General features: G+C 50.2%; 1 protein-coding gene across 1 annotated transcript in view; it reads left to right on the top strand.

The window, feature by feature from the left end:
- Positions 1–12,379, top strand: part of F5 (coagulation factor V) — a 51,861-nt gene extending 39,482 nt beyond the window's left edge. Inside the window, exons 19-25 of the mRNA XM_045838599.1 lie at positions 302–373; positions 1,287–1,387; positions 1,829–1,984; positions 3,921–4,065; positions 6,412–6,563; positions 9,278–9,460; positions 10,805–12,379. Coding sequence (XP_045694555.1) covers positions 302–373; positions 1,287–1,387; positions 1,829–1,984; positions 3,921–4,065; positions 6,412–6,563; positions 9,278–9,460; positions 10,805–10,951 — 956 coding nt within the window. The 3' untranslated portion in view covers positions 10,952–12,379. The remainder of the gene's footprint in view (positions 1–301; positions 374–1,286; positions 1,388–1,828; positions 1,985–3,920; positions 4,066–6,411; positions 6,564–9,277; positions 9,461–10,804) is intronic.
- The last annotated feature ends 11,953 nt before the right edge of the window (positions 12,380–24,332 follow it).

Here is a 24,332-nt window from a genome sequence, read left to right as displayed (position 1 = left end):
CTGTCTCTCTCTCTCTATCTCTCTCCCCTCTCTAAAAATAAATAAATAAAATCTTAAAAAAAAAAACTAATCGTATTTCAGCATATCGGTTTTCCTCAAGGGTGCCCTTATTTCTATTCAAGTACCAGCCTTGGGAGTGCCTTAACCATTTTGTGATCAGATACATTTAAGTCAGTGCCATACAAAGCAGGAAGCAATATCTCGTTACTGACCCACCAGGAGTGCCATCTCTGGCCGTGGAGTTACGCCCCGTTAAATGTATTTTCCAAGCAAGAATTATCCGTCATCCTGTTTCCCGCAGAATGCAGGATGCCGATGGGGCTGAGCACGGGCGTCGTGGCGGACGGACAGATCAAGGCGTCTGAGTTTGTGGGTGAGTGGCGGCATCACAGCCCGCGGGAGGCGCGGGACACAGCCTGCGAAAGCCGTGCCCGACCGCCACGCCCGACCGCCGCGCCTGCTGAGTCTGCGGGTCGTGGCCCCTCTTCAGGCTCTCTCTATCACAACATGATAAACAATAGCTCGAGTCGGGCTGCTCGTCTGGTCGAGGAAGGAGCGCTGTGGCAGGAGCTGAAGCCTGGTGGCACCCCTTTATCTCTGCCCTCCCGCCCCCAGTAAATAAGGGGAGCTTGGCCCCTGACACAGGCAGTCCGACCTATCTATATCAGCAGACTGGGCCGGAGGGAGCCTGCTCCGACGACCACGTGCCCTTTCCCCGGACTCTCCCCCTTCGTCCGCTTCTGGGTTCGATCACACGTGGGATGTCCCGGCCGCACTCCCAGGGTCCTCTCCACCGAGTGTCGGAGTCCCCACCAGTAGGGCCCTTTGCTGTGCCAACCGTTCACCTGTTCGAGAAACTCTCTTAACCATCCCCGGACTGTGTGTCAGAAAGTCCTGATTGTCTTCACGGCTCAAAGCCCTTCCCCAAATCCAGAGGTTGATTGCAAGAGACCTCAGGGCTCCCATAAATCGCTCCCCTGCCTTCCTGCTGGGCAGGCACACTCCGACGGAGCAGCCACATCGACATGACTAAGGGAAGATAAACACGACCTGTAGGCGAGAAAGGGGGCGGGTGGTGGCTGACAGCTGACCCTCCAGCTGAGATTTCATCCCGTGGACCAGGTCGGGCAGAAACCCGCGCCGACTGCCTGGTCTTCTAACTGCAGACGGAGGTCCTCAGGGGTCTGGTTTGCCACCTGCCGTACACCCGAACTCGCTGAAGAGATTGTGAACTGTATGTTTTCTTAAAAAATTCACAATACCCTCTTTTCTTCCTTTGGATTTAGGTTCTTGGGAGCCCAAATTAGCAAGATTAAACAATGGTGGATCGTATAATGCTTGGATGACAGAAAAAATGTCAGAATTTGACACTAAACCTTGGATCCAGGTATGACTTATCAATCTGGTCATATTTACTGCTACTGCAATGATGAAAGTGACACGAATAATTTCTTCTTGTTGCCCTTGCCATGTCGTTAGGGGAGATAGCAATCATTAGGTGTTCGGCAGTGTTCTAAGTACCTAGCATACTTGAAACGAACCCTGTGAGGTTAGTTCTAGTAATGTCCCATTTTACAGATGAAAAAACCAAGACAGAGAGATTGACAGATGCTCCAGAGTCGCACGCAGCTAGTTGCTGGTTGAGCTGGGGTTCAGGTCCAGGTCCTCTGCGCTCGAACACAAATTGCATTTGGCCATTTTATTAGTTTGCTAAGGCCTGGGGGGGCCGGCTCCTTGGTTCTAAAGGAAGCTGGTTGCACAGTGAGTGACGGCAGCACGTGACTCGCTGACGGGGACGGGACCGTTCAGGGGCTTTGCTGTGTTGCAGGTGGACATGGAAAGGGAGGTCCTGTTCACGGGGATCCAGTCCCAAGGCGCCAAGCACTACCTGAAGTCCTACTACACCACCGAGTTCCGCGTGGCCTACAGCTCCGACCGGACCAACTGGCAGGTTTTCAAAGGGAACAGCACGAGGAACGTGATGGTGTGTGAGCCATGTCTTTCTGAGTGTCCAGACTCACCCCCGCGGTCACTGCCGTTGTGTCCGCGACTCACTCTTTGTGTGCAAAGACTGCTTCTCTGGGCGTTAGAAACATAAAGGGCTTCTTACGGAGGAAGGGGTAAAGTGATGGGTCTATCACAAATTAAAGGGATAAGTTTGACTTCTGAAATTTCAAAACTCCACACAGCTTTTTTAAAAACCACTTTATCGTCAAACTAAATACCCAGACTTTTAGGATTAGCAGATGGTGTATACCACAGAGTAGAATATCTGTTCTTGTGCCTTAAGAGGCTCATGTTAAAAATATGCCACCAAGAGTTTTGATTTTATTAACTTTCTTTATTCTAATTTTCTATATCACCTATAACTAATTTTCTATATTATCCCTTAGCTATTCCTACTAATAATCACTTGTATTATACCTTAAGATAGATCAGAAAAACCTTAAATGATGGTTCTTACTAACCAGCAGCGGGGAGAGGACACAGACCCCAGGCAGATTCCCTAAGTTAAAGAGTTTTACATCTGTACTCACGAGGGATATTGGTGCGCAATTTTATTTTATTTTTGTGCTGTCTTTTCTGGCTTTGATATCAGAGTAATAGTAGCTTCAAAAATAAATTGGGAAGCATGCTCTTTTATTCTGTCTTCTGGAAGAGGTTGTCCGGAATCAGTGTTAACTCTTTAAGCATTGGTAGGATTTGCCGGTGAAACCATGGGGGCCCGCGATGGCTCTTCTGGGAGTCTTAAAATTGCAGACTCAATTTCTTTAGCAGTGCGGCCTCTTCAAAGTATCTATTACGTCGGGCGAGTTGGGGTGGTTAGTGCTTTTTTGATAAACGATCCATTTCCTCTGAGCTGTTCAGTTTGTGTCCAGAGTTGTCTGCAGTTTCTCCTTATCTTCCTTTGAGGTCTGCAAGGTCTGTAATGAGCCTGCCCGTTTCTTGTCTGATGTCCTTCTCTTTTTACTTTGTTAGTCCTGTTAGAGATTTGCCAGGGTTTTTTTTTTTTTTTCGTTTGTTTTGTTTTTATCTTGTCAAAGAACTGGGTCTTTGTTTCATGGCTTTTATCTGCCGTGTTTCTGCTTTCTGTCTTACTTACTCAGCTGCTTACACAGTCTGCTCCTGCCTTCTGTCCCAGCCGGACCTTTCTGACACCGCTCCGGGGTGGGGGGGATGGGACACAGTCCCCTTACTGCCAGATGGTCAAAGCCCAGGTCCCCCGCCTGAGAGGGACTTCCTCCTCCTTACTACTGAGTGGCAGTGACGTGCAGTCCCCCGGGAGCCCCGGGGGGAGCTGCGAGGACGAAGGTCCTGGGTCCCGAGCTGGCCTCCGCTGACACAGCCCCAGGGAGGGCGCGGAGGGGCCTGCCTCCCTACAGTCTCACAACCGTGGAAGTCCAGGCTCCGCACTTGGCCTTGGCTACGGCTGGCTGGGGTGGGGCCATGGTTGTTCCTGTGGAGTTTAGCTTCAAGCAGAGCAATTATTGTCTAAAAGTTTTCTGTGTTGCTGGGCCGTCCTCCTTTCTTTTCTGAGGCTAGAGAAAGCAGGCTTTCGCTGGGGCTGTTTTGTCTGGACCCACTGGTGTTTCCTGGTGGTGGGCTTCTCCTCTCCCGAGTCTGGGCTCTGTGGGGCGAGAAGGAAACCTGTGTTGTTCCCTGGGTCCTGGAACTCTAGCCGACCTGCCTCCCTCCCTCCACCTGCCCAGCACTCTCAGGTTTTCAGCTGTACTTAGCAGGAAGAGGACGTCTACACCACATGCCTAAACGGAAGTATCCTCAGATATTTCTAAGACCAAATGGATTTGGTTCTGGTCACATGGAAACTTAACATTACAGGAGAAAATCAGACCAAAGTTTTACTATAAAATCATTTAGAGAGAATTTTTACGTAACTAAGCTTTTCCCTTTTCCTCTAGTATTTTGATGGCAATTCGGATGCCTCTTCGGTAAAAGAAAACCGGTTTGACCCACCAATCGTGGCCAGGTACATCAGGGTCTACCCAACCCGGTTCTTCAACAGACCCGCCCTTCGGCTGGAGCTGCAAGGCTGTGAGATCAACGGTAAGGAACCGAGATGCGCTGCCGTCTTACTGCCACTCAGAGAGTCAGGACTGGGGGGTATGGGAGAAGGGGAACACGTTTCATTCCTCTTCAGTCGCTTTGGCTCCTAAAAATATCTCTTGGGAAGCAGAGCTTCCACTCAGGTAAACACGCACATGACTCAGAAGGACACAGGTGCCAGCGGCCCCTGGAGGACATGGGCCCGGCCCTGACACTCCAGGGAAGGCCCGGGGCCCAGAAGGACGCCGTCAGCCCATTTTCAGTAGAACTGAGACGCGCACCAGGCCCGACTCTCCCCCGTCCTCCACTCATTTCGGTGCGATAAGAGTACCCAGCAGCGTTCCAGCACCGATTAGAGTTCAGTGAATGGTCCTGAAATCTCAGTCTGCTTCCTGACTTCCTGGAACCTTGACCTTACTCTGTATTCCAGTTTGTACCCTGTGTAGGTCCCCGACCCTTTGCCACGTAAGCTGCTATTTTTCAGGGGATGTGATGGGACCGATGGTATAAGTAAATCCAGGGGACCGTCAATGGCCATGATACAATTCTACTATATATATATAACAAAGATGTTTACGAGTCTTAACAACTACTCTCCTTCTCTGACTCTTCAAGTGGTGCTTCCCAGAAAGTTCCGCTGCAAAGCATGCATAGAAAATAATACTTCTCACTGGAGTAAGAGAATAAAGGAGCTGACCCAGGGCTTGGCCGATGCAGACACTGCCGGGCCGCTCAGGACCGCGGGGAGAGGCAGCCCAACACACGGGCCCCGGAACCCCGCCGCGGTGCGCCTGCTGGGAGGCTCCTGCGCCCTCTCTGGGGGTGCGGGGAGGGCCACCGCTCACGGTGCGGACTGGAGCGAACCTGGGAGCCAGTTTCTTATCAAAGCAGACAGTGTTACCTCATGCTGTTGACATTCTGAGGGGTACGGGTGTGGGCACTTTGCCAGTGCCCAGGTAGCAGTGGGCTGTAACACCCCCCCGAGAAATGTAGCTCCGGAGCGGGCGGGCACTCCTCAGACGCCCCCGTGCATCATCCTTTTCTCCGTTCCTCGTGGTCTGTGATGTACGGGGCAGTTTGTCCAGCTCACAGAGTCAGGCTACCTAAAACTGGGCATTCGACTCTATTTTCCATACAAGAAGTATTACATTTTTTTAAAAATCTCATTTTCATATTATTTATATTAGTATTCTTCTAATGTTAATTAGTATTCTTTTTTTTAAAGTCCATTGAAGGATGAATTTTTTTAAAGATTTTATTTATTTATTTTTTAGAGAGGGGAGGGAGGGAGAAAGAGAGAGAGAGAGAGAAACATCAATGTGCGGTTGCTGGGGGCCGTGGCCTGCAACCCAGGCATGTGCCCTGACTGGGAATCGAACCTGCGATGCTTTGGTTCGCAGCCCGCGCTCAATCCACTGAGCTTATGCCAGCCAGGGCTTAATTAGTATTCTTGTTAAGCCTTTTTAAATTGGTTTTTTGAGTGAGAGAGAGACATCAATTTGTTGTTTCACTTATTTATACATTTGTTGGTTAATTCTAGTATGTGCCCTGAGCAGGGATCGAATTTACAACCTTGTCATATCAGAAGGACGCTCTAACCAACTGAGCTACCTGGCCAGGGCCAGCCTCTCCCCCACACCCCCACCCCCACCCCGTGGAGAGAGTAGGGTAGCACTTCGAGGCAACACCTGCATGACTTACTAGCAAGACCCATGTGTCCCCCAGATGGCGGTGATGGTCAGTGGGCTGGGCTCACTCACGCGCTATGGTTCTCACACTCTCAGATCAGCCTCGCTGCCTGTGACACCTAAATTCACACCCTGGCAGAATTCTAAAGGGTGCATAACACGCATCACCCTCCAAGGGCTGAAAATAAATCATGGAACATGAGTACCAAGGGTCCACTTGACCTTCTTCTCTTTAGCCGTTGTGAGAAGAAGAAACGGAGTTCGCTTTCATAGACACAGACAGGGGTACTGTCCACCTCGAAGCCAAACCGCGAGGCTCATGACTCTCTGAAGGAGGGAAGTGAGTTTAGACGTTCTGGGGTCAGACTGCCCGGGCCCAAGTTTAGTTTCTGATTCTTCCAGCAGTGGCGCTGCGGGCAAGTTACTTTTCCTTGCCGTGCCTTTCTCCTTGCTAACACAGAGGTACTTAGGAGCGTTGCATCCTAGTACAAGGGAAGCCTGGAAACGGGTTTGCGCTTGTAGAGCAACAGCGGATTGTTGCAACGGCCATTTTGCAGGTACTCGGCGGTCACCGTGTTCCTTGCCTCCTCCGCACACGAAATGCCCTGCAGGGAATGCCGCTGGCGCGTCATCAGCCCCGCTACTTCTCTCTCCGCAGGCTGCTCCACACCGCTGGGCGTGGAGAGTGGGAAGATCGAAGACGAGCAGATCACAGCTTCCTCGTTTAAAACGTCCTGGTGGGGCGGCTCCTGGGAGCCCTTCCGCGCCCGTCTCAACGCCCAGGGCCGCGTGAACGCCTGGCAGGCCAAGGTGACTCCTCCCTCGTGAGCACAGCCCTCCCCGCCCCAGGAGAAAACAAAGACCCCCACCTTAAGGAACTCGGGGGCCCCGGGAAGCCAGACAGTCACCCCCCCTCCACCCCGTCCCTGCAGGTTGTGTCCCAGGGCTGAGGATCTAGGATGCCTGCTGACCTGAGAGCCGTGGCGTTGGCTCTGGCTCACAGAGAGGTCGTTGACCATCTTTGCAGGTCTTTGATCTTAATTTAGACCGGGGCGGGCACGAGGCCAGGCAATGAATATTTTAGGCTTGTGAGCCATACATTTCCTGTCAAAACTACTCATCTCTGTCATTGTAACAGGAAGGCAGCCAGAAACATTATCAAAATGAATGCTCATGGCTGTGTTCCAATAAAACTTTATTTATAAAACCAGGCAGTGGGCCAGATTTGGCCTAGAGCTGCACTTTGCAAATTCCCTTTGAGACAACTGACGTTAGTGATACATGATTTAGATTTGTAACATCTTCTCTTTTTTCCCCATCCCACAGTCCAGTAATATGTTTTATTTTCTTAAGAGTGCCATTTAAATTGTTTTTGTTTCCTTCTTTTTGGAGAACTTGTGACATTCCCTTACACAACTGGCAGTGCAGTAAAATGCTCCAAAACCAGGGTTATAAATCAGTGATCTAGGCTGAAGAAACATCTCCTGGAGACTCAGGGTGCCCCTGACACTGGCCCACTGAGTGATTCAGATGACAGGTTTAGGGGAACTCTTAATCACTGACTCACTTTTCCTGCACTCTTCACTGACCCGAGGAATCAGAACAAAATCAGAAATAAGAACAGTCCCGTCAACTAATTTACGCGAGTTCCCTACTTCCCGTCCCCCTAACTCCCTCCCGTGAGGAGCCGGCACTCCAGTTCCCTGCTCTCTCAGCAGGTCCCCACAGCCTGGCCCCACGCCGGGCTACCAGGGGTTCTAGTGGGGAACACAGGAGACTGTGGGCCCCACACAGGTAGTTCTGGGCACCAATGTCTATGCCCACACGCTCATCTCTGGACTTTCAGAGAACCACAGAATGCCAGAGCAGCCAGGGTTCTACAAGCGTCTGGTGCAGATTTTCCTCTTACGTCTCAACACAAGGGAGATTGAATCACTTTCACCTGGGCCAGTGGCGGGATCAGAAATCCGTTCTCCCCACACAGAGGCCAGAGCTCCTCCCACCGCCTGAAGCCAGCCAAACACCTCACTTTGCAGTTTTGCAGAGGGGGGAAGCTGAGACCCCAGAAGTTAAAATAATAGAAGTAACAATGTTATGTTACATTGATGTAATTTTAAAAATGCAATCATTAGAAGAAAGAAAAAAGGTACAAAGAGAAAGGAAGTCAGCTGTTTCCCAGACCAGTTCGTGGTGAGGCCGTGCCACCCCACCCTCCCCTTTACAGCCTTAAAAAAAGGCTCCGCGTATAATTTGCTCCTGCCCTTTGTGAAGTAACAAAGGCTCCAGAGACGAAATGCTGGTTTTTAATGCTGCCCTTTCGAATCTGGGATTTTAGGTCAGAGTTTTGTTTCCCTTAACCTATCAGCATGAAGTGTCTTTCTAGGGTCTCTATAGAGAGACTGAAATTCTAAGCAAGGCATGCAGTACGCAGGCATGCAAGCAGATGGAAGGGTCTCTACCCCTTTCGTGCCTGTAGAAAAATTGTACGCACAGACAACGCCTCCAGCGGCCTGTGTTCGGTGTCGCGAGCACAGCCTTGATCTGAAGGCACACTGCGATACCACCGAGTGCCACTAGAGGGTGTTGGGAGGTTAACAAAAAACTACCTACTGCAAATCATTTTAATTCAAATAACTTTCTTCAAAAATAAGGCATATGATTATATACCTACCTATATATATATGTACACGCACAGACACAGGCACATGTGAGTGATGCTGAGGAAAATATATCAGTATTCGTTGTTGCGCAGAGAACTGAGTCTGTGGAGCATGACAAAGCTCCCACAGTTGAAATTCATCTCAGGTTACTGTAAACCCAGTCGGTCCTTCTGATCCTCTTTCTGCAAGTGCATCCCTCAAACACGTGATTAGGCATTTTGTTCGGCCGGAGACGGGACACCTACCAGGCCAGTCAAGCCCTGGGAATAGCTTTATCGGGTCTCTCAAACATTATCTGTATCTGGAACCTCTGCAGAGAAGAAATTGGACTATTTCTCCTCTTTGACTTTAGCAGTGGAAAGAAAAGGGGGACTTTTTAAGAATAAATAGAGAGAGGATACGATCCAATTCTTCTACAGAAAACCCTTCAGTAATATCAGAAATACCACATGTTTAAGGAAACTTGCTTTCCAGAATAACAATTACAGATAAGGTATCGATTTAATATTTTTCCCCAGTAAATTTCATTTACTTGTTTATTTAACAAATATCTGATGGATGCCGACTGTGTGCCATGCATTGTGGCGAGTGCACAGACAGAAACTAAGCTAGCCCTTTTCCTTAAAGAAGAAGGATACAAAGAAGTAACCAAATAACGATCGTACCATGTGTGACATGCTCTGGAAGAAGTTAATACACGTCCTGTAACAACACACAAGGAACTGGGCAGGCTTGGAGGAGACAGGGAACCCTAATGTCTCGGAAAAGAAACCCTTTGAGCTCTGTCCATTTCAGGGTAACTTGGTCTGGAACGGCAAAGGTGCTAGCATCTGTCTTGTCACTGTGTTCTTGCCGTTTTCACAGGCAAACAACAACAGACAGTGGCTGCAAATTGATCTGCTCCAAGTGAAGAAGATAACGGCGATCGTCACGCAGGGCTGCAGGTCCCTGTCCTCTGAAATGTACGTGAAGAGCTACACCGTCCACTACAGTGACGGCGGCGTGGACTGGACACCTTACAGGCAGGGGTCCTCCATGGTGGACAAGGTACGGGGTGGTGTCCCGGCACGAAGAAGGGAGTCAGGAGACGGTGCTGTGCTGAGAGCAGCACCTGGTGTTTGCAAGCAGCTCTCTGCATCTGACAGACACGCACTGGCGCGGACCAGCTCTCTCGGTCCTCGGAACCCTAGCTCTGCGGGTACCTGGCCTGGGGGCAGGGCCGTGCTCGTTACCTTTGTGCTTCGACTGAGCCACCTGTGCACTTCCACTGTGCACCTGTGCCGTCAGTTATTCGTGCACTTCGGGAGGCTGGGGTCCCGACCGGGGTGCCAGCAAGGTTGGGTGCTGGCGAGAGCCCTCCTCCTGTTGCACCCGCATCTCGCCTTCCTTGCTGAGTGCACGCCAAGAGAGAGGTCCATGACTCCTCCCCTTTTTATTAGTGTATTAATTCCATTCAGTCTAACCCTAATTACCTCCCAAAGGCCCCCTCTCCTCATACCCTCCCGCTTATTGGATACAAAATGTCAAATTTTATTAGATGGATTTTGGGAGGACACGGGCATGCAGTCCGTCACAGGGGTCTGGAATTCCTTCCGGTGTAAAATAGCATCCTCTCGGCATTGCCTCGGGGTAGTTGTTATCCGTGACTGATCAAACATCCATGACTGTAAGCCAACCAACCCCTGGGCTGGCTGTTTCTTTGGCTTGGTTTGGTTTGTTTCTCACTGAACCAGTTCAGCCTTATAGCGAGATAAGCCTCGTGGTCATAAATAAATAGTGATTTAGCTTCTGCTCTGTGTAAATCTTGGGAAACTTGCTGGGGATGCCAAAAAAGAAAGAAAGAAAAGAAAAGAAAGGGAGGGACACAGTTTAGCTGAAGATACAGGGTATATCAAAAAGGAGAAACGTAAGCGCATGGTTGCATCTTATTTGAAATGTTGGTAGTAGCTAACCATTTATTGGTGCCCCTACCTGGCACTGACTAGGTACTTGCTACATGTTTACATACTTTTTTTAATCTTCACAACTTCTGTAATGTTGTGCTCCCCATTTGGCTAACGGGGGACTGAGAAGCAGAAAGTAGACGTGACTTGTTCAGCGTCACACAGCTCCGAGGGGCCTGAGGACACGGACAGCTGGCAGCTGCGCCGTGACCCCACATCCCATGTTCCACTTTCCCCTCCCTGGGCTCAGATCACCGGCCAGGCGGAACCCCTGGAGAGGCCCGCCTGGGGTGGGACTTCGTCACTGACCGAGGGTCACCTCTGAGTTCACGTCTTCTGTGTTCTTCGATGTCCTGGGTGTGAACCAAAAGAACTTAAAAATTATCTGTCAGATTTTTTTACACTCATTATACCATCGTTAAGGATTGTCTCACATTTTTGCTTTCAGGTTTTCGAAGGAAATAGTAATTTCAAGGGACAGGTGAAGAACTTTTTCAACCCCCCGATCATTTCCAGATACATCCGCATCATCCCGAAGACGTGGAACCAGAGCATCGCGCTTCGCCTGGAGCTCTTCGGCTGCGACCTTGACTAGACTGAGTGTTCGAAGGCACAGGGAGGAGGACTCCTAAGGCTACCACGCCCGTTAGAGGAGGCATTGCCTTTCATGGCGGTGTTAAATTCTCTGCTAGAGAATACAATTTTATATGTGAAACTTTTATAATGTAACTCCTTGCTACCTTTAAGGGAGATGATGGCTATTATTTTTGCATTATTTTAAATACAAGTGGGAAAAGTTCAAGAACCAATAGGGAAAGGGCTTCTCTTTCGCAATGATTAAGATGCTATATCAAGTAATATTCCTGTGGTTAACATGCTTTGTGATAGTTCCTTTAAACCCTAAGCACATTAATAAGAGAGATTTAAAAAAAAAAACATTTCTAGCCTGGGTAGCTGTCCCTCCTACATTTTTCTTTAAAAAATAAACAAACGAACACACTGTGATTTAAAAAATAAAGGAAACAAATGAGACTCTTAAATGGTTAACTTCCCTTGCCAGTGGAGAGAAAAACAACCTCATCATATGAAATGCTAAGTGCTTAAACTACCCTTCTGAGCTCCATGGCAATGACCTTCGGCCCCTCCATGAGAAAAAACACAAGCACGCCTATTTTCCGTAGTCCCACTGGCCTCGTGAGTCAGACCGGTCCTGCCTGGGACTGAAGACACGGCACTGCGGTTCAGCACTAGGGGTCATTAGACACAGAGCGGAATGCAAATGGCCAGGGGAGAACTGGACATGGAATCTTGGCTTCGTCCTAGCTGGCACTAGCTGGCACGCTGTTTCAAAACACGGGTCGCCTGAGGTGAAGCTGATCGCTGTAAAGCCAGCACTGGGGCTGTTGTCCCGAGCGCAGCTCTGCTTGCCAGGAGGGGCCCCTGGCCAACTGACTGCGCTGTGCTCCCTCTCTTGAAACTCCCCTTAATCGTTTTTAACAGTGAGTCCAACCTTTGCAATTTGCAGTAGGTCCCACAAGTTACGTAGCTAGGCCCAGGTCCCTCGACTGCAGAAATGGGCAGGGTCTCTTCTGATCTACCGAGGTATAATGGAAGCACCTCAGGCATGGTCGAGGTATAAAATCATGCCACGTACGAGGTAGGGGAATTGATGAGGACGGAGCATGAGATCCAACTTCATTATTCAATACACACAAAAATGAGGCCACAAAGTTTCAAGAACCTGCCTGGGGCTGTTGCCTGTTCCCATCCGAGCTGAAACCAGAAGCAAGGTGATTAGACTCCCAGCCCCTCCTTCCCGTCTGGTTTCTCTTTCATAAAAATGGAAATTACAGTGATTATGATTCATCCTCCCCAAACGGGTAGACATGAATGTTAATTAATAAGAACTAGTAATTGATCTGAAAAGTACTCATTCGGGGATCAATGAAATGTTTGGGTTATAGCTGATCTGTGTCGACATATTAAAACCTCTCTTACTTTGAAATAAAAATATGTGTTTGTATTCCTCTGTTTGAAGTCATTTAGGTGAAATTATAACTTTTGCCGTGCGGTGTATACCGTCCGCTGACCTACCGTACACCACTGTTGTTGTGTCATAACCGGTTGCTGCAGAAAAGAAAGAAAATGACTCACAGTAGAATCATGATTTGGAAAAAGAGCCAAACAGATACAACCTGTGCGTTAATCATCCTCAATGAGAGCTGGAGAAGAAGAGCTGTGGGTGTGTCCCAAACACAGAACGGTCAGAGGGAACCCTGAATTCGTTCTCCGGGATTTTTTCAAGCTGCTGAAAGAAACGACACACTTCAAGACACCTTTCAGAATAGCTTTGAGTAATCACCGTGTTCTGAGTTCAGGACCGTCGGGGCAAACGCGGGGGGGGGCCCCAAGCAGGCAGCTTGGGTCCCCCACAGGAGCAGGAAATGTCTCACTGTGTGCTGCTCTGGACGGGCCAGGAAGCAGCGAGTCACAGGCAGTGGGATTTGGCTCAGTGAGTGGCACATGCCCAAGGCAGTGGGCCTGACACCTACCTAAAGATGTCAGAGTTCCCCGCTACCGTTTTTCTTGTGTGTGTGTGTTTTCTTACAGAGAGTTATTTCATGAAGCATTGTGAATGCCTGATTCTCCCAAGTCGTCACGTGCTGGCGGTCGGAAAGCAGAGGCAAGGAAAGCAGAGGGACTCGGGCACACCAAGGGACTGTGTGTGGGGAGACATTCACATGGTCGATGTCCAGGCGACAGAGTTTTTCATATTTAGGTGCTGACTGGGGCAGGTTCCACCGATTCAAGATCCGATCTCTCTCGGTTCTGTGAAAGGTCCTCACCAAAAGATACACGAGTATTTGGCATTCAGTATATGGACATAAAGCTCAGTAATATTAACTTCCGTAGATGGACCACCATCTCGATTGTTTAAAAATAGGTGTTAAGCCTATTCTGTCTACACAACACAGCGCCGTGATGGGCGTCGTAGCGGAGAACTGTAAGGATGGGAAAAGACGCCGCTCTGGCCCTTCCAACACTTGCTGTCTGGCTGCCGGGAGAAGCCGAGCCTGAGAAGCCAACGCCGGCTGCGGGCAGACTTCACCCTGAGCGGTACGTAGTGTGAAGTCGGTCGGAGGACCGACCCACGCGGGATGGAGTCAGACTGTGAAAGCTCTTGGGGAAGGGGATTTGCCCCTGGCCTTGAAGACCCTGGGCAAATATTAAGGCGATCCCGTGCAGAACCCCGGAGAAGTGGATTGGGGTAAGGGTCAGTGAAGACTGGAGAAGCATAAGAGCCTTGTACTTAAATTCAAGCGCCTGTAAGCTTTCCCTGACGTACCCACCCACTCTTCCTGCTCCTTCAGGGCTCGGGCTGGTACTGGCCTCCCCCTCCCCGCACCCCAACCTCCCTCCACCTCCTGCCCTCCGCACCATGCCCACCAACTCAGTGTTTTACAAGGTCAAAAGAAATACAAACAGCAGCTCCCTGGGAGGACCTGACAATCTGGGGGGGAGGTAAGAGAAATAGACATAAACAAAACATATCCCTGTTCTGCACACTGTGGGTGATGGATGGTGGTGGCCAGATACGTGGGTCACTGTTGGCGCCGTCACGGCTGCCTCTTTGGACAGGGCTCTGACTCCCTGTGGGCGACAGGACAGGTGTGCTGACCAGAGGGCATGGCCATGGAGCAGGGACGGCGTGGATAAAAGTGTGTCACGTGTGGGAAGTTGACTGAGAGATGAGGGGACTATCTGGGTAACGGCCAGATTGGAAAGGGCTGATGGGGTCCAGGCCGCTTTGCCCTCCCGCGAGCCCACGGCCGAGCCCCTGGCACTCATGCAGCTGCGTGTCCGTGCTTTACGCTCAGGGCAGCTCTCAGCGTCGCAGGAACGATGTGCAGATAGAGGACTTCATACGCTCCCCTGCTTTTATTTTTTGGGGGGCAAGGAATTTGGTAATGGGTTCAACTGTTCTATTCCTCCTTGTTGACTAAGAGGGCTTTCTGCAAGTCTGGAATCTGGCAGCCAAGTTTAAAGTGTGACAGATAATATAAACCTTTCATTTTCTGAGCAGTGGTGAGGAAATAGTGACAAAAGCTGTATTTCTATGTAACGTGCTTACCATATAGGTATTGATTATTCTCCATAGGAACATCATTAATAGCAATGATAGTATAACTATGACATACTGTAATATCAATAGAATGGTGTTAATTATTATAAACAATTGCTATTCATCCCTGCCATGTTGCATACCTTGTTCTATGCCACTCATTACTTTTTTAAAATTGTGGTGAAATACACATAACAAAAGTGGATGAAATGGCAAGTCGTCTAGGTTCGCAGTTCCGGGGTGTTCGGTGTGCTCACGCTCTGGTGCAACTCTCCTTATTGTTTGCAGCTGCTGTTTCCAGCCTGTGACTCCATCCTTCCCCGGCAGGTGGAGAGCGCGATCCCGCAGCACGCCCAGCGACGGTTCTGAGGACTTGCCCGTGGCCGTCAGGCGTTCACTGCGTGGGCCGAGCAAAGGGTTCAACAGCTCGCACGGACTTCCTTCGGTGGATTTAACTGACCTCATTATGCTCTTCTCTGGGGTAGAGACTGTAAGTTTTTTTTTAATAGCAGATGCAAACACTGACATTCCAGCCCGAATCCACAGTCCGAGAATGTGATTCAGAAATCACTGTCAATTATCCACAGACACACTGGGTAATGGAAAGCAGAAGTAAGGAGAAACGTACTCGGTGAGAAGGATTAACGGGCTGCCAACTGCTTTCAGGGGGCTTCCAACAGGGAGAGGCACGTGAGCTGTGCCAAAGGCTAAGCTGGAAACAGTGGTCCGCATTCGAGACTGTGGTGTGGTGTAGATTCACAAGCAGACTGTGAAGACAGTACTTTTCTGCAGTGCACCAAACAGGTCTTTAAACATCAGTGGCTGGTGGTGAGAGCGTGGTTTGATGTTTGCTGGGTTATCATACAGAACCTTCTCTGCCCTGCCCCCTCGCAGCTAACGCTCTAAATCCATGGTTCTCATACTTGTTCAGGCGGCAAAGTAGCTGGAAAGCACCATGCTCTTGGTAAAAATCAACACAACACAATTGCATGTCTATTTGAATGAATTGATATTTTTACTTACCTCATCTTATTCCCTGGAAAGTCTTATGGTTGCTTAAAAGAAAACATAACATTCTACTTGGTGACATATGTGGGAAGTCGGAGGGAAAGCAAAGACAGAGGTAGGGACATAAACGAAAGGCAAGAAAGAGGATGACATGAACACGCGTACCAGTAACCGGGTCACTTTGCTATGGGCGGGCTTGGGTTTAGCAGGACGACTTTTTAATAACAGGTGCAAAAAGAAAAACCTTAGTAGTTATACAAGAGCGTGTACCCAAAAAATGTTCCAAAGAAGAACTTTTCTTGATACTGACATTAAAAATGAAATCTTTTCGAAGGCCTACGAAAAGAGGCCACCAGGTAGCGTGCAGAGCATCCCTGAGAAGAGCAGACTTGAAGATGCCGTCTCCTGGGCATCCCTCAGGAGAGGCTGGTGGACTCTCACGTGAGCACAGTTCCGTGTAAATAAGACTTCAAAGGCCAGTGCTACGTGGTCCAAGTTCACGGCTCTCTGTTGGTCTGGCGTAAGCCAGAGGGAGAGTTTATGGTCTCTAGAGCAATGGAGTTTTCCTTTGCACAACAGCTCATCTCATAAATAGTTTCTCTTTGGCATAATTTTAATAACTTTTCAGTGCCAATGAGCTCAAGATGGTACACTTAGCAAAGTACGACAACCACATTTGTGCAATGGGGTTCTGCTCTTACACAAGAGTCTATTAGGAACAGATTGTAGGAGAAGCCAAATGTTTCAGAACAATTAATGGGAGAAAAATGCAAATTCAGAAATTTATTTCCATTCACCTAATTTTTTCCTATAATTGTGGACAAGAGCACCTTTCTAGTCTGGCAGCAGAAGACCTTAATCCAGCTCTCAGAAGAAGAATACTGGTGCTGAACACATGGACATTCACTCAGATGTCACATGTGCAGACATAATTCCATTCTCATCGATAATTTATTCCATTTAGTGAAGATTCATCATTTCAAATAATCATCTTTTCTGAAAATGAATATTACATGTCTCAGTTAAGTTAAATATTTATTGTTTATCATTTATTTTTTTAAAAAAAGAAGAAGTTCTAGGCACTGCAGAGAAGTGCCCGGCAGATGACTAGCCCTCAAGGAACTAAAAGACTTACTTACAAACTTCTACTTAACTATGGCCTGGTTCGCACAATTACGTATTAATTTCTCCTTAATAGTTCCTTAATATGTTATGGTTCGCTGTCATGTTAACACTCAGCACAGTGGACTCTAAAGAAATAGTTTGTCCCAGAATTTGAAATCCTTTGGACTGTAGCCTGGATTTTGAAACATAAATAATGCTGTGAGCTCCGGGACAAGGTGTTTGCTTTAAGAGCGTGGCCTTTGCAAAGACTAAAGCTTTGCAAATAAAACCAGGTTTATATTTAACCACATCTTCCCATTCTCCTCTCCGCCGCACACCCTTCTCCCTAACACTTCACCTATGGCATGATCTCAGTACTCACAAGACGCAAGTTTTTTTCCCCCTCTTTATCATATCAAGAGAACTTCTTTTGAAGTATTGTTTTTTATCGCCTATAAGACACATCTTAGCTCTCTTTTAAAGTGCTGGCCTATTTAAACCTAAAACCACACTTTCAGAAAATACCCTTTCTAACGATGTTCCTCAATTCCTTCCAGGCTTAATTTGTCAGGATGTGGGAGGATGTTAAATCCAGTTGCAGGCTTTTCCTCCAAAATGCGCTTGGAGTACGAGCTCTCTGGCTGATCCCCGAAATCCACATCCTACCCTTTCATTTTCCTCTCTCTGACCTTTGGTCTGCCCCAGCCTTTGAACTACTGAAGATCTGTCAGTGAACATTAACAGCATTTTAGTGTCTCCTCTCTTTGGCCCTCTTCTGCCTTTTTCATTTTCCCTCTTTTCTGTTTTCCGGATAACATAACCTTCTTATCATGTGTCTTTCTCCTTTGTCCCTTCTGTGCGAGCTTGGATTCAATCACATCTCACCTCACAGTCACGAGCAAACATGTCTTCAGCCAGTGCATGAAGAACCAGGCACTGTTCTAGGTACTGAAGAGAACAGAAGAGACAAAATTCCCACTCCACTCAGACGGTGTTCACCTGCATGTTCAAAAACACACACAATAGACAATAAGGAAAACACACTGCATGTCTGACAATGCCCTACGGCAAAAATAAATCAGAGGAGGGGATATGGTGTTTGTGGAAGGAGGAAGGTCAATGCTACCAGTGGGGTGGCCAGGAAAGGCTAGAGAAGGTGACATTTAAGCAAAGAGCGGGAGGAGGAGAGGAAGTAAATGACATGGGTGTATGGGTGTATGTTCATTTGTGGGCAGAATGAACAGTGAGTGCTTATGTCTGCAATAAAAGTGCATGGGGCAGGGGTGGGGACCCAGGAGCAGCAGGTAGACCAGCAGGCTGAAGCCCACTGAGCAGGAGAGTAGGAAAGGAGACCCAAGAGCAAAGTGGATGGGAAGAGGCAAGGGCTGGGGGAGGGGACAGGGCAGGTCTGGAAAGCCCTGGGACTTTTTTGCTGAACGAGGCAAAAAGTTGTTCTGCAGTTTCGAACAGAAAAGTGTGAAGTGAATTACGCTGTAAATGAACCTTTCTGGCTGCTGGGTTTAGACTAGACTGTCGGGGAACAAGGACAGTCGCAGGAAGACCAGGTTAAATGCACCTGCAGACAGCCAGAGACAGGGTGGCAATGATAAAGGTGGTGGGGTTTGGGGCGTATTTTAAGCCAACCAGATTTGCTGCTGGATTGGACAGTATTCAACGTAGCAGCCGCACTCCCAGACGATGGGTAAAACCCTCCCCAGAGAAACAGGGGCGGTGTTTTTGAAAGCCCAGCACTGCCTACGTGCTCCTGTCTTTGTGTTCTGATCGATTGTTATCTGACCGCTTTGCATTCCATGGGATTTTGGCAGCCAATTCCTGCGAGCGAGCGTGACCTGAACCTTGGCATCTCTCCGAGCCGGTCCTCCTGTGGAATGTTAAACCCGACCAGCCAGAAAGTCCCGGTGGATGCCCTAAACTTCCACCCGCCCGCCCGCAGAGGCCTCCTGCTCTCTCGGCCCATTATCTCCCGCCCAGGGCTCCCTCTGGCTGGCTTCCCTGCCCCAGTTCATCTGCTTTCAAACCCTCAGCAGGCCCTTGTCTCTGACCATCTGTCCTCACCCGCGGCCCCAAGGAACTCCCAACGGCGGCTTCTCCATGGCACATCCAGGCTGCCGCCGGGAGGCAGGCAGGCTGAGCTGGGCCGTCCCCTCGCCCACGCCAGGGACTCCCTGCAGAAGCTCGTTTTAACTTTCATCCGCTGTAGTGGAATCTGTCCCTTTTCCTCGGCACACACCCCGCCTCCTAGCACACAGGAAGAACAGATAACATCAAGGAAGACTTTCCATGTCACACCCACCCCTCCCCAGCGCCTGTGTGTCTCCGTTTCTCTCCGCCTGCCCCCCTTCCCCGAGGGGAAAGGGAAGCCCCCGGGGCAGGACTTTCAGTCCCAGGCCCCAGGAGCTCCCTCCCCAGCCTCAGAGGCCTGTTTCAAGCACAAGGGCACACGGCTTGAGTCCTCCCGTCCCCTAGGACCCGAATCTCGTCACCGAGAACTGGAAATGTCCTCTTTGCTGTAAGCGTTCCATCTAAGACCCCTCACCCTAGCATTCGGAGGAGATGAAAGGCGAACATCGTGGTGGGAATTTGGGGTCGGGAGCACCTGGACTGGAGGTCCCGAATTAGTGTCCGTGTTAGGAGAGGGGAAGAGCATTTCCTTGTGAATCTCTTCCACCTGGGTTAGGCTCTTCATAAAATGCGTGAGGCCTGAATTTTCCATTGGAAGGTATTTTTCAGATACCTCACCAACCACATGGAGAATACGAAACTGAAGGAGGAGAGACAACAAGCAAGGGGTCGTGTTCGTGTGTGTTCGTGCACCGTTGAGAGGGAGTGAGGGGGCGAGGGGCGCATCAGGAGCATTTGAACAGGCACGGCCTGACGGTGGCTGCCGGAACCTCAGAAAGCACTGGGCCCGTTCCCCGGTCGGTCGGTCAGCCGCGCGGCCGCAGGTGAGCAGGGACGGGAGCCACGCGCACACGCCCTCCACCCCACTCCGAACTTCCCGACTGGTGACTCACTGCCCGCCCACCGAGACTGCTGCTTTTGCAGGGTGCCGGGAGAGGCCACGCGCTTTTAGAAGACAGGACTTAAAACATTTTTTTTCTGAAAAGTTCTATGCATTCTTTAAAAAAGATATAAAAGTCTATCAGAAAATACATTATTCCAGCACCTGGCTCTGCACAATAGTCCGGGCGGAACCCGTTCTGCGAGGCCCATCCGAGAGGACCAGGCTCTGCGGCCGAGTCCAGGCGCGTCCACCGGGGACGCTGCCTCACCAGTGACCGTCTGCTCCTGGCGTGCCTCTGACAAGCTCTGGGAGCCCGCTGGGGACTTCCGAGGACGCACCCTGACCCCGGGGCCACACGCACGCCAGTTCTCAGGGCAGCACCCACCAGCAGAGTGAAGACAGCCGGCGCGGTGCTGGCAGGCGTGCTGTCTCCTGAGTAAGCCCCTCTGGGGTTCGCGTATTGCTGAAACCCCGCTCGAGGGGCAGCCCCACACCCCGCCCTCTTCTCTTCCATCTGGGCGGGAGCCGGCCGCTGGAAGGCTGAGCGGGGCAGCTGTACCGACAGGACTGGGGAAGCAAATGGGCCTGAAGCCCGGGTGCAGTGGGCTCTGCCGGGCGCCAGACGCTGTTGCCCCATCCTCAGCACGCAAGGTCACGGGTGTCGAGAGACAATGCATCCCTTTCCCAGGCTCAGTTTCTCTTTGTCACTTGGGCACAATCTCCCCGCCGAGTCTCCTGACGGAACTTCAGAGCCGGAAGGGCTTTTGGGGATCTCTTGTCCCCATTCCTACGGCAGAGGGGCCTGATTCGCAAAGCACGGCCACGCATCCCAAGTCCTGCTTGTAGAAGAACCTGACCGGGACGTCGGGCTCTGTATCCAGGGCTCCTTCCCGCCTCGGTGGGCTTTATCCCGGGCTGGCCCCAGGAGGGCGGGTGGCACCCACCGACCCCTGTTGCCGGGCACCGCTGGAGCACAGCAAACAGGAACAAAGCCACCGCTTTTGGGGAGTCTCGTTTCGGTGCTCATTCTAGGAGAAAGGATAGTACGACGAGGACATACGTAACACCGCGCATGGGGATGCATACTCAGATGTCTAAAGCAGCGCAGAGGGACAGAGTGGCGCCAGGATGGGGGGTGTGCTCTCTGAAGGGGGCTAAGGCGAGAATTAGGCAGAAGCCTGAGAGCAGTGGGGGAGGGCCGCACGCCGGCTTCTCGGGAGAACCTCTTCCAGGGAGAGGGAACTGCAGGTGCAAGGGTGCTGAGGTGGGTGCTCGGTGCCTCCAAGGAACCCTGGGAAGCCGCCGTGGCTGGCCCAGACAGGGACGCTGCGGAGTCCAGGAGACCAGGGCAGGGACACCCTGCGGTGGGGTGGGCAGGCCAGGCAGGGCGGCCTGACAGGCCGCGCTAACACCTTAGGATCTAGTTCCAGATACAGTGGGGAGCCACTGGGGGGGGTGGGGGTGGCTGGAGCGGAAGAATGGCGTTATTTTGTCTAGGGTTTGGGATGACCACTCTGGCCGATACGCTCATAGACTATAGTGAGGAAAGGCCGGGGTCAGAAAAACAGGTTTGGGGAAGCTGGGGTATCTCAGTGAAGAAATGGTGACAGCTCGGACTAGGGTTGTAGTGAGGGCAGAGATAGCATAGCTGAGCAGCATTTTGGGATGTTGGGGGGCACCTCGGAGCTGATTGCAGGGAGTGTGCAGGCCGGCAGTAGAGACTGAGGCTGAAGCGGTTAGTCAGCAAAGTTCAGAAGTGCGTTTTTTACTTTATTCAGTAAGCACCCAAAATTCTTAAACCATCCGAGGTAAGGATGAGGGTCATGTTCAACCTTAGGAAAATTATTCTGATTGTTCTGTGGAGGCCGCCGGTCTGAGCTGAGAAGACCAGAGGCAAGAAAGCTACAGTCACACAAACGCAAGTCAGAGAATGATAGCAGTGGCGTCAGTACATCTGAATTATCACCAACAATAGGTTTGTTCTCTCAGGGTGCGCCGTTCACACAGGGTGCAACTGTTTGAGGCCAGTGAGCAATCGCAGCATCCCACTGCGGATGTCAGAGGAGGTCAGGAGGCAGGGAGAGGCAGGTCAGAGGATGGCTTCCACGCCACGCAGTGTGTGCTGAGCAACCCCAGCGCTCTTCCAAAGGGCCTTGCCGGCGTGGCGAGGCCTGGCCCGTGTGGCCTCACATTCCCAGCCCACACAGGCTGAGTGGGCTGATGGGTAGGCCACCCTTTCGACAGGCGGCAGCATGACCCAGCTCCTGTGGGGCGAAGTCTTGATGACTACATACGGAAACTCTGGGTCAAGCATTCAAGAAATGGGGAGGAGGGCCACATGTGATCTGACTTGGCCTTTTACCGACTAGCCCAGCACGGTCACTGAGTTATTGTCAAGATACAGCTGGCTTCTGTTTGTGACAAAGGTCATCAATGTCGTGGCATTTCAGGGGCAAAGCCCGAAGTAGGATTCACAACTGATTCATCATATGAGTACCCAGGGGTTGGGGACTGTCTTATTGTCTTCCTGTGGCACCAAGAACCGGACCTTGGACAATAGGCTCTCTGCAAACTCACGGTGAGGGAAGGAGTGTGACTTCGAAGGACAGAGACCCCCGTCCCTCAGCGTCCCCATCGAGAATCTAAGAAAAAGCTCTGTCTATACCCACCATTCTGGTAGGAATGAAGAATCGAGGTTCTAATAAATACACTTGAAAGGCAGTTTGGTATTCTGCTTTCTAGGAGAACACCTTTGTGGTATATTATATTGAAAAACAAAGAAATAACAACAACAAAAAAGCAAACAATCTGATTAAAAAGTGAGCAAAGGACCTAAATAGGCATTTCTCCAAAGAGGACAAACTGATGGCCCACAGACAGGTGGAAAGATGCTCAACATCACCAACCATCGGCAAGATGCAAATCAGAACAATAAGATACCACCTCACACCTGTCAGCATGGCCATCAACAATAAACCAGCAAATAACAGACATTGACTGGCCAGGGTGTGGAGAAAGGGGAACCCTTGGACGCTGTCGGTGGGATTACAAATTAGTGCAGCCACTGTGGAAAACAGTATGGAGGTTCCTGAAAAAAATTAAAGATTGAGCCCTGGCCAGTGGGACTCATTGGGCTGGAGCATCATCCTGTGCGCCAGAAGGTTGCAGGTTTGCTTCCCAGGTGTGTATGGGAGGCAACCAATTGATGTTTCTCTCTCTCCCTCTCTCTCTCTCTCTCTCTCTACCCCTCTTCCTCTGTCTCTACAATCAAAAAGCATTTTTTTAATCAAAGGTAGAATTGCCTTTAATAATTCCATTAAATGGTCAGCCGAGGACTTAAATGGCATTTCTGCCAAGAAGATATGAAAATGGATAAAAAATGCGTGAAAAGATGCTCGACATCATTAGTCATTAGGTAAATACAGATCCAAACCACAATGAGCGACCACTTTACACTCCTTGGAATGGATTTTTTTTTAAGGAAAATGACAAGCATTGGCAAGGACGTGGAGAAGCCGGAGCCCTCACACACTGCTGGTGGGAAGGGTAAAGGTGCAGGGTCTGTGGCAGACAGTTTGGCAGCCCCTCAAATATTGAAACCCAGAATTGGGAAGTGATCCGGCGATTCCACGCCTGCACACCACAAAGAATTGACAACAGGTGTCCCAAGAAATACGTGCACACAAAGGTTCACAGCGGCACTCTTCCCAACAGTCAAAAAGCAGAAACAACCGAAACGTCCATCAGTGGATGAAAGAATAAACCAAGTGTGTTATATAGCTAGAATGGAATATTTTCCCGTCATAAAAAGCAGGGAAGTACTGATACATACCACAATGTCAATCAACCTGGAAAATGGTATGCTAATTGAAGAAGCCAGCCACAAAAGGTCACATATCGTATTGTTATGGTAGAATGAGGGGCCAGAGGGGAAACAAAGGCAGGGCCCTCACCTTTGCCGTCTAACCGAGAACTTAATACCGGAGGCTCGACCGTTGACTCAGGGATTCTGAGCCTGGTCTGGTAAGGCCCTCAGATGCCCTGAACAATACAACAAACAATGCTGGGGTGGCGGGGGAGCCCCGGAAAGTCTGTGCGTGTCCTCTCTGCTGGGGAAAAAGGAAAACCTTGAGACTGTGTATTCGTCCCAAGGCCTGGAAGGGGAGGGGGACCACAGTGCCCAAAGAAAACTCATCAACACCTTTGGGTAACTGCCTGTCCCCTGTCACGTACGCAAAAGAGACAGAGTCTGGAGCAACATAAGGGTTCGAGCTAACAGCCCCCCACATGTACACCTACGTTTGGGTCGTCACGTATCCACTAGGGGGAAGATGGCACCACCTTTCCCCGCCAATGAGTATGTAACTCCCTCACCCCCGTCCTGCCAACTATGTAAGTCCGCGGAATAAAGGACTCGCTCTCTTGGTTCTTTTTGCCACACAGGGGGCCCCTGGCCACCCGGCCTCTGGCTGGGGGTCCTCTAGCTACCCAGGTGCTGACCACCTGGCCTCTGGCCATCCTGCTTTGGCCTCCCCTTCTTGTGCTTTCCCATTACAACTCAGCACTGACAAACTCCACTCGCCTGCTAGCAGGCTTGCTGACCTGTAACTCTCCGCTGGCATCGGCAAAGAACCAAGTTTCTGGGAATTTTTCCCATGACAGTATGATTCATTTGCAGGGAGTACCCCAAACGGGTACATCCATAGGGACAGAGAG

This window comes from Phyllostomus hastatus, unplaced genomic scaffold (assembly GCF_019186645.2).
Source record: "Phyllostomus hastatus isolate PE091 unplaced genomic scaffold, TTU_PhHast_1.1 phas_contig_283, whole genome shotgun sequence".
Taxonomy (NCBI): domain Eukaryota; kingdom Metazoa; phylum Chordata; class Mammalia; order Chiroptera; family Phyllostomidae; genus Phyllostomus; species Phyllostomus hastatus.
The sequence above is the reverse complement of the archived record's forward strand: the minus strand, read 5'-3'. Positions and strand labels throughout refer to the sequence as shown.